Source organism: Dendronephthya gigantea, unplaced genomic scaffold, assembly GCF_004324835.1.
Source record: "Dendronephthya gigantea isolate DGI-Jeju-01 unplaced genomic scaffold, DenGig_1.0 000918F, whole genome shotgun sequence".
NCBI classification, from domain to species: Eukaryota; Metazoa; Cnidaria; class Anthozoa; order Malacalcyonacea; family Nephtheidae; genus Dendronephthya; species Dendronephthya gigantea.
In genome coordinates, this window is record NW_021163928.1 from 3,776 (window position 1) to 14,116 (window position 10,341).

At 41.4% G+C, this 10,341-nt stretch overlaps 2 protein-coding genes across 2 annotated transcripts; both read left to right on the top strand.

The window, feature by feature from the left end:
• Positions 1–1,957: 1,957 nt before the first annotated feature.
• On the top strand, positions 1,958–8,070 carry LOC114544723. The gene is made up of 2 exons (XM_028563278.1): positions 1,958–2,149; positions 2,273–8,070. The coding sequence occupies exon 2, from the start codon at positions 4,297–4,299 to the stop codon at positions 6,247–6,249; it is 1,953 nt and encodes a 650-aa protein (XP_028419079.1). The 5' UTR covers positions 1,958–2,149; positions 2,273–4,296; the 3' UTR covers positions 6,250–8,070.
• On the top strand, positions 6,418–7,809 carry LOC114544721. The gene has a single exon (XM_028563277.1). The coding sequence runs from the start codon at positions 6,418–6,420 to the stop codon at positions 7,807–7,809; it is 1,392 nt and encodes a 463-aa protein (XP_028419078.1).
• Positions 8,071–10,341: the final 2,271 nt, after the last annotated feature.

Here is a 10,341-nt window from a genome sequence, read left to right on the forward strand (position 1 = left end):
TACGCTATAAATCCATCTTACGAGAACGTACTAAAGACAAGCCAATGGATGATCTCCTGCCCGAAATCAACCGGACTGTTGTCAAAACTATACGACCGATGAGCGTGTACGAAATCAACGAAGCCGAGAGAGAAATCCTACGATTGGTCCAGAGAGAAGCTTACCACGATGAGCTGACGAGTGCAATCTATACGGAGCAGCCAAATTCTCATGGAAGATCCAAATCGATAAAGAAGAGCAGTTCCGTATATAAGCTGGATCCTATCCTAGTTAATGGCCTTCTCTGCGTGGGCGGAAGATTACAACAGGCACCAATATAGATGACGAGGCTAAGCACCCAATCATCCTCCCGAAGAAGCACCACATCGTTGTTGAGTTCGAATATTCTATCTCACTTGTATCTGCATCTAACCTGTGACTCTTGTACTCTGCGACCGGGAGTTACAAACTCTCGCTTGTCAACTCTCATGCAACTCTTGTTCTCGTTTGATCAAGCAATGATATATAGTTGATGAAACTCTCATGTAAACTCTCGCTTGTCAACTCTCATGCAACTCTTGTTCTTCCCGAAAGAACTGCTTTGAACTTTTCGCCATTTTGAATAGACCTTTTTGAAGTGAATGGCGGCCATTGATATATAAGATGGAAGACTAGCTGCTGCCGGAAGTTTGAAGGCAATTAATTTCCGGTTAGAACCTAGTACTTCTTCGCAAAGTAAACACACGGTGGCCAAGGTGCGAAGCTAGAAAACAGCTTTTAAATAGCAATATTTGTTTACTTAATATAATAAAACGGATAATTTACAACAATAACGACAATATTTGTTAGAGTCACCATGTCTTTAAGTTAGTACTCTTTAACTAAAATGGTTGCAACTTGTGAGGGATTACGGGCAGATTTTTTGACCGTCTTTTCCTCAACATTCCCTCGGTAATGCCTGCATGTCATCTACGTTGCTTTTTCTCACTTAACAGCTAAAATTATACATAAAATAACTAAAACAGGAGTATTCTGAAAGCAAATAAAATTACCAACTTCTAAGCCATAACAAATATTAAATTTCTCAGTTTTAACAAAAACAGTCTGTTATTGTTAAAACTGAATATTAGCAACGATTCAAACCTTACTGAAAAACAATGATCTTACAAGTGTGTCGATATTTTTCCCTCGATACAACGAAAAAACTATTCAGCGACCAGGAAAAGGGATTCAACGAACTTTTACTAGAAGACGACTACAGCACACAATTTATCAAATTTGTGGCTGACAAGTATCTGACTCTTCGATTATTTAATTTCGGAAAGAACACGAAGGACATTATAAACAAAGGAAAACAAAGTGTTAGACATCGGTGAAAATCGACTCTTTCTCGATTGTCGATTATCGCTTGTCGCTTTTTCTGTTTTTCCTATGATTTTTCTGGGGGGTTTTTTCTGTTCTGCAACTTAATGCCGAACTGGGTTTGGCATTTTTTGCCTTCGCGTGCTAATAATCGACTGTAAAATATGCCTTTACCCAAAATTTGAGTTTTGAATTAAACGTTTTTTTGAAAGATTTCTCACTCCTCGCGAGATTCAAAATGGCGCATTTATAAGGGCACAGCATGAAAAAAATATGGGACACGTATTCGTGATAAGTGCGCATTCTATGTCTATTATTTCTATGGAACAGAGCGAACGTAGAAATGTAGAATATAGACATGTAAGGCATTAATCTTTTGAAAAGATCACATTAAATATACTCTTTATACATAACTCTTTATAACACTGGTGGCAGCGGTGGGATATCTGTTAAATTTTGATACGAAGTCGAAGTGTTTATTTGGTTTTATATACAAAGTAAAATGGCGTCTGTTACAGCATCACTTTGGGATTACACGGATGGATCTACAGTCGAGAGTCACCTAGCGTTTCGTTATATACGATGTTTATATGCACGTTTAGTTTAGTTATTAATTAATAAGATACAGCCAATAAGGACTGATAAGTTTGATTGACATTTTAAGTAATTACTATGATTAGGTGTTAGGACCGCATGCAAACCAGAGGAAGAGAGCGCTTACTGAGAAAGGACTGTTTAACGATTGCTAACCTTGGGTAAATAAGTTTACTAACATTTATGTATTGAAAGACTAGATATTGTCACAGAAGTAAGTTAATGTTTATTTTGTTACTGTTAAACGTAGTATGTGTAAATTAGGTATTATTATGTGCATGGTATATTGATCTTTATATAGTATATTACATAGCTTTATTTTGTTTATTAACTTTAGATCGAATTGCTTGTTTGATTGTTTTCAAATATAATACGATTACAATATTCGGTCTCTGTATCTATGGTTTATCGACATCGCAAACCATAATATTCGATTTCTAATTGTAACCGTGGCTCGTGAGTGTGATAAACAATGACCGAAGAGGACACCAGGACCGCAAAGATTCACAGACGCACGGCGAAAGCGGGACTTACTCGGCAAGGAAAACACCTAGTTTTGAACAAACGACCGACGAATGAGGTAAGAGATGCTTTGTTAAAACTCACGACTGCGTTTGATGGCTTAGTGTTGAAACATGAGGCATATACGAGCCTAATAACAGATGACGCTGAATTTGAAAGGGAAGAGACATGGCTTGACGAGTGTCAGCAATATTATTTGAAGGTAGACGTAAACGCAAAAACGTATATCGAAAGCGTAGATTCACTAGTAGAAGACTTAAGCAATCAAAGCGAGGCAAATGTGTTACAAGCTTCAGGAATGATCGGAATGTCTGGAACACTGAGCGAAGATGAGTTAGGTAATACGAGCCAAAATTTAGCGAGCGTTGACAGTTCTGAAAGTGTGAATGACGAGAGCGGTAACACTATTGACAATACTGAAAACACTGTTCCTAGTCAAGAGAGCGCGCCTGTAGATAATCAAGTAAACCCTCCAAGTCAGAACACAACAAATCACGATATAGGAACTGTTTACAACAAGAATACTTGTGGGTTTCAAATGGAAAAACCAAAATTGCCTAAGTTTGCTGGAGACGTGCGGGAATACGCGATTTTTAAAGCGGACTTTAAACACGCGATTGAGTCTAGATATAGCAAACGAGACTCGGTAACTTTACTGCGCACTTGCTTGAAAGAAAAACCCTTAGAGCTCATTAAAGGGATTGGATCCGACTATGACGCAGCATGGGAGTACTTAGACTCCATATATGGTGATCCGCGATATGTATCAGATACTATAACTCAGGATATTGTACAATTCAAAGCTCTACAAGAGGGCGAAGACGCGCGTTTTTGTGATCTGGTGCACCTGGTCAAACGCTGCTATAACACGTTAAAAGAAGTCGGTATTCCAAGTGACATGGATAATAGTCTATTGCTGTCTATTACATGCTGTCTATTATTGAGAAAAAGATGTGCGCAGACGACAGAAAGGTGTGGTCCAGGGACCTGGAAAGAGAAGGAAAACCAGCGACGCTTCATGGTCTAATGAGTTGGATGACTCTGGAAATGAAGTCACGTATAAGAGCAACAGCCCCAGTGAGAACCGGTGTGACAAGTCGTCGAAGTGTGAACCATGTAAGTGGTGGTGGTGATGATGACAAGAAAGAGTGGCACAAATGTTGGTTATGCCGCGATTCATCCCACTGGCCAGACCAATGCCAGAAGCTTGCAGCTCTGAACTGTGATGAACGAGTGAAAGCAGCCAAAGCTAACCATCTCTGTTTTAGCTGCTTGAAGAAGGCTGGACGAGAACACAAGTTAGCCAACTGTAAAAGAAGACGTCCATACACCAAATCAGAAAACGGAAGTCAATGTACCTTATTCCATCATCCCCTGCTACACAAAAACAACGGTATCAACGTCGGTGTTGCATCATTGGCAAATAGTCAAGAATCGATGCTTCCAGTTATTGCGGCAAACATATTTGGCCCTAACGGTATTCAGAAACGGGGTAATGTGCTTTTTGATTCAGGAGCACAAATCAGCTTAATCCGTCAAGACACCGCAGAATGCCTAGGGCTCATTGGAAAGAACATTTCAGTCACTATAACGAAAGTCGGTGGAAAAGAGGAACAAATGAAGACAAAAGCGTACAGAGTCCCAGTCAGCGCATCAGACAACTCAAGAAAATATTCTGTGAAAGCAATTGGAATCCCATGTATAAGTGATGAAATTGCAAGCATCAATACAACTATTATCACGGAGCATCTTGGACTTACCAACGAAAAGGTCAGACGCTGAAAAGGACCTTTTGATCTGTTGATTGGCATAGATCATGCACACCTGCACACTGGAGAAATGAAGCAAGGGAACCAAATCGTTGCCAGAAAGTCACCGTTAGGATGGGTATTGTTTGGTTCAACCCCAGGATGCGGTAGCGCTGAGACAACCAGAGTTCTTCTTGTAAGATATGAAACACCAGTCGACTTAGCTGAATTTTGGACAACTGAGAGCATGGGCGTTGAAGTGAAACCTTGTATCTGTGAAGCTGACAAGCTGAGTCAAGTCGAAAGAGAAGAGAAAATTATTATCGAGCAGTCAGCTGAGAAAGTGGGTGAGCAATGGATGATCCATTATCCATGGAAGAAAGATCCGAAACTACTACCTGATAATAGAGACCAAGCGGTAAAACGACTCGAATCAAGCGAACGTCGCCTCCTAAAAAACCCATCCCAAGCGTTAGCGTACGACAAACAAATGGTGGAGATGGAAGAAATGGGATTCGCGCGAAAGCTGTCGAAGGACGAGATCGGTAGTTATGATGGCCCTGTTCATTATACATCCCATCATGCTGTGCTGCGGCCGGAGAAAAAGAGCACCCCGGTACGGATTGTCTTTAATTCCTCTTCTGTGTTTCAAGGCAGCAGACTAAACGACTACTGGAAAAAGGGCCCTGATTTACTGAACAGTTTGTTCGGCGTCGTGTTGCGATTCAGAGAGAAAGAAGTTGCAACAAGTGGTGACATTTCGAAGATGTACCACCGTGTGTTGATCCCGGAGAAAGACCAACATGTCCATCGCTTTGTTTGGAGAAATTTGGAGACGGAAAGAAAGCCAGATGTATACGTAAAGACGGTGCTAACGTTCGGTGACAAGCCTGCGCCCGCGATGGCCCAGATTGCACTGCAGAAAACGGTGGAAGAAAAGCAAGTTGATTACCCTCAAACTGCCAAAGTCATCAAAGAAAATTCTTATATGGACGATATCTGCGACTCAGTAGGCACAGTGGAGGAAGCAAGACAACAGACGAACGATATTGACACGGTTTTGGCAACTGGTGGTTTCAAAGTCAAAGGATGGACCTCCAACAAAACGTTGAATGAAAGAGAAACCGAGGGCGAGACAAAGATGAAAATGTTCCAAGGTGATGTCGAAGAAAAGGTTTTGGATACGGACACGTTTTCCTTTAAGGTTAAAGCCGACCTCTTACAAGTGACAAATTCGGAAGACACTTCTCGTGACAACCAACCACGTTTGACAAAGCGTAAAATCTTGAGTCAAATTGCCAGAATATACGACCCCATTGGATTCGCAGCCGCGTTCCTAATCCATGCTAAAATAGGGATGCAACAGTTATGGGAGAGCGGGTACGAATGGGACCAAGCATTACCGGCTAAGACTTGCCAAAATTGGATTGAACTGTTCAAAGAGTTAAAGCAATTAAACGAAGTGACATTCCCCCGATGTTTAACTCCTCAAACCGCACTAGAACAACCAATGTTATGTGTCTTCTCAGATGCTTCAAGAAAAGCTTTCGGTGCTTGTGCTTACGTAAGATGGTGCGTCGCCAATGGAAAGTATGAGGCAAGATTTGTAGCTGCAAAATTAAGAGTTGCGCCATTAAAGGAATTGACAATTCCGCGTCTTGAGTTACAAGCTGCTGTTTTGGCATCACGTCTAAGGAAGAGTATTGTCGAAGAATCACGTCTAAAATTTGAGAAGATATTCTACTTCACGGATAGTAGAATTGTACTAGCGTGGATTTGCAGCCAAGCGAGAGGATACAAGCCTTTTGTATCTGCCAGAGTTGGAGAAATCCAAAACAACACCGATCCTTCGCAATGGAAACACGTAGCTGGAGAAGAGAACGTGGAAGATGATGTTTCACGAGGCATCAAAGTTTCTGAGCTAAACGGTCGATTGGAAACATGGCCCAGAGTTTATGCAATTGCCGGAAGAAGAATGGCCACAGGAAGCTCCGACATCAGAAAACGAGCTCGCACAGGTGAACGCGGAGCGCCGGAAAGTTGAAATCGTTTGCAACGTAACGTTGTCGAAAGCCGAGGAAGCATTCAATGTCAAGAAGTTTTCAAGTTGGAGAAGGTTGATAAGAGTTGCAGCCCGAATAAAACGATTGGCTCGAAAAGTGAAAGAACGAAGGGGAGAAACAGATGACACACGAAGACTCGAATAGTGGACATGGAAAGCCCGCTAACAGCCAAGGAACTACATGAAGCCGAGCTATTTTGGATCAAAGAAGCACAAGGAAGTTTGAATGATCGTTTAATCAAAGGAGAGTTCAAGTCGCTAAGTCCATTCCGAGATGAAAATGGAATCATTCGAGTTGGAGGGCGCATCTCAGAAGCTGTTGTGTCGTACAACTGTAAGCACCCAGCTTTGCTACCTCATGATCACTGGATCGCGCAGTTGATCACCCGTCACGCGCACCAGTTTAGACATAATGGAGTGGCGACAACGACAGCGAAAACACGACGTAAATACTGGATCCTAAGAGCCCATGATCTCGCCAAGTCTGTCAAGTACCGTTGCGTATTCTGCCGAGAGATGGAGCACAAAGTCGAGTCGTACATGTACATGGCGGATCTTCCACAGCTTCGTCTAGCACCTAATACGCAGTACATGGCGGATCTTCCACAGCTTCGTCTAGCACCTAATACGCCGCCTTTCCATCATACAGCATGCGACTACTTTGGACCGTTGATTGTAAAGATCGGACGCAACAAAACGACAAAACACTATGGTGTTGTGTTTACTTGCCTAAATACAAGAGCAGTTCACCTCGAGTTGGCAGTTGATTGTTCAACAATGGAGTTCCTGCAAGTTCTTCGTAGGTTCTTTTCGATCAGAGGACAGCCAGCCGTTATAATGAGCGATAATGGAACTCAATTTGTTGGTGCGGAACGCGAACTACGAGAAATGATTGCCGGTTGGAGCAAAGAACAACTCCAAGAGTTCTGCGCAGAGAAAGGTATGGAGTGGAAATTTATCACCCCAAACGCGCCCCACCACAACGGTTGCGCAGAAGCCATGGTGAAGAACTGTAAGAGAGCCCTGAAGAAAGCTATTGGAGATCAAACGTTGACGCCGTTTGAGCTGTGCACCTACTTGCTAGAGTCTGCTAACTTAGACCAAAGACCCATTGGTAGAGCGCCCAATGACCCTGACGATGGATCGTACCTATGCCCGAACGACATATTGCTTGGCCGCGCTACGTCAGTGGTACCTCAAGGTCCGTTTAAGCCGACAAGAAACCCACGTGATAGATATGAATTCGTGCAGAAGCTGGTCGATTCGTTCTGGAAGCGCTGGACTCGTGATGTGTTCCCATCATTCATGGTAAGAAAGAAATGGCAGATTGAACGAAGAAACGTACGAGTGAATGATATAACATACGTCGAGGACAATGCGATACGAAGAAAGTGGACGCTGGGTCGGATTATTGAAGTACATCCTGGTCAGGACGGTCGTATCAGAAATGTAAAAGTGAAGACAGCGGTTGGAGAATATGTTCGACCAGTGACCAAGATTGCCGTGATCTATCCAGAAGAAGGCTACAACGATGACGATTAGAAAATGTATCCCGTTTTGGGGCGGGGAGGATGTTTCGTTATATACGATGTTTATATGCACGTTTAGTTTAGTTATTAATTAATAAGATACAGCCAATAAGGACTGATAAGTTTGATTGACATTTTAAGTAATTACTATGATTAGGTGTTAGGACCGCATGCAAACCAGAGGAAGAGAGCGCTTACTGAGAAAGGACTGTTTAACGATTGCTAACCTGGGTAAATAAGTTTACTAACATTTATGTATTGAAAGACTGGATATTGTCACAGAAGTAAGTTAATGTTTATTTTGTTACTGTTAAACGTAGTATGTGTAAATTAGGTATTATTATGTGCATGGTAAATTGATCTTTATATAGTATATTACATAGCTTTATTTTGTTTATTAACTTTAGATCGAATTGCTTGTTTGATTGTTTTCAAATATAATACGATTACAATATTCGGTCTCTATATCTATGGTTTATCGACATCGCGAAACACCTAGATCAAGTTGAATCATATTTCGTAGCGAAAGGAATAGAAACTGACGCAAAACAAGTCGCGTGCTTGCATTTATCATTAAAAGAGGAAGCTAAAGTGTTCTTTAGTCGTTTAGCAGCTAGTCAAAGAGATACTTTTGTTCATGCAAAAGCAGCATTGATAAAGCGGTTTCAATCAAAGAAAACTGTTACAGATTGGCAAAAGGAACTGGCTTGCCGTCGCCAAAAACCGGGGGAGTCTGCTGTTGAACTTAAGTATTCAATACTTCAACTGGTTAAGAAAGCTTTTCCAGAGGTTACAGATAAGAACGCATACGATTCTATTTCCCTGGCACAGTTTCGCAACGCGTTGAAAGGCGATGAAAGGCGACGCACAGACTAAACTTATGTCTGAAAGCAATCAGGTATAGACATTTCCTCAATTATTATATGTATTTTATGGTTTTAACTGCACGTAATATTGACCAAATCTATTTAAAGTCAATGATTAATTTAAAATGTAACAAAGATATATACTGTTGTTATGTTAGAGATACAATATATTGATATAACAACGTGCATATAAAACTATTTATACCGCTACGATTGGGCTATTCCATTTAATATCTGTACCCCCCCTATCCAGAACATGGTCTCCAGCACTTCTGCCCCTGAGGAATTCCAGCCTAATAATATGCCTGCACCGAGGAATTCCAGGCTGATAATATGCTTACCCTGAGGAATTCTAGTGTGAAAATATGCTTGCCCTGAGGAATTCCATGTTGATAATATAGGAATTCCAGCCTGATAATATGCTTACCCTGAGGAATTCCAGCCTGATAATATGCTTACCCTGAGGAATTCCTGGTCGATAATATGCTTACCCTGAGGAATTCCAGCCTGATATGCTTACCCTGAGGAATTCCTGGTGGATAATATCCTTACCCTGAGGATTTCCAGGCTGAACACAGTACACAGTCCACATCCCTGAGGATTTCCAGGCTGAAAACTACCCACACCTGAGGATTTCCAGACCGGAAACTACCCACATCTGAGGATTTCCAGGCTGAACACAGTCCACATCCTTGAGGATTTCCAGGCTGAACACAGTCCACATCCCTGAGGATTCCCAGTGTCCTCGATAGGGGGAGGGGGGGGGGGGTACGCATTTTAAATGGAATAGCCCATTAACGATAAGTATTCTATATACATTACCGCATAATTTTTTGTTGCCATTCGCAAAGGTTAAAGATAATATCACAATAAATCTCACACAATATAAAAGAACCAATTTCTAATTATGTGTATATATCATAACAATATGACAATTGTGACGTCTTACCGGTCAAAGATGACAGGGTAATTTTAATATATGTATTGCATCACCTCAATGAAGACATTTATATAACTATAAATATAAAAGGCTTTCCATGACAGCATCAAAACAAACGCATAGCAAGCAACTCTCACTCGAGTAAATAGTAACTCTCGCTGTCAAGGCAGCAAAGGAATTTCCATTACTGCTTCAGCGAGCAATTTTTTAGATAATAATACCACTTTGAATTAAAAAGCAATGCAATGTCAACGCTATGCTATCTTTTTAAAAATACTCTTGCTTTGAGACCTTGTCTACCGACCGGTGTGGCGGCCTCATTGCTCCCACGGTCTGAGCCATCCTCTATCACAATGCGCATATTATGCGCATGCGTGAGTCAGCAGTTTTGCATAACAACATTTCCTCGTGGTCTGAGTTATCCCCTTTCTCTCGCTGGCTGTTAAACAGAGCACAATTCTCACACGCGTTCGAAAATCTTACTAAATTGCTTGGTATTAAAGAAGAAAAATGGTTCCACAGCAAGAGCCTGCCGTTGGAACGAATTTATCGAGTGAACCTGAACCGAGCAACAGAGAAAAACGCATGCTTCAACACAAAGAAAAGTGCGAGCGAATTCTGTACTACCTGCGCCATGGCAAACATTTGAATGGTCTGACAAAGAATCAACAACGTGTAATTCGTGGCCAAGCAAAACACTACGTTTTGGATGATACAAGTAATTTATAAGATAATAATT

Bases quoted from the DNA above. Each gene is read 5' to 3' on its own strand.
- LOC114544723 (XM_028563278.1), top strand. From the start codon at position 4,297: ATGAAGCAAGGGAACCAAATCGTTGCCAGAAAGTCACCGTTAGGATGG.
- LOC114544721 (XM_028563277.1), top strand. From the start codon at position 6,418: ATGGAAAGCCCGCTAACAGCCAAGGAACTACATGAAGCCGAGCTATTT.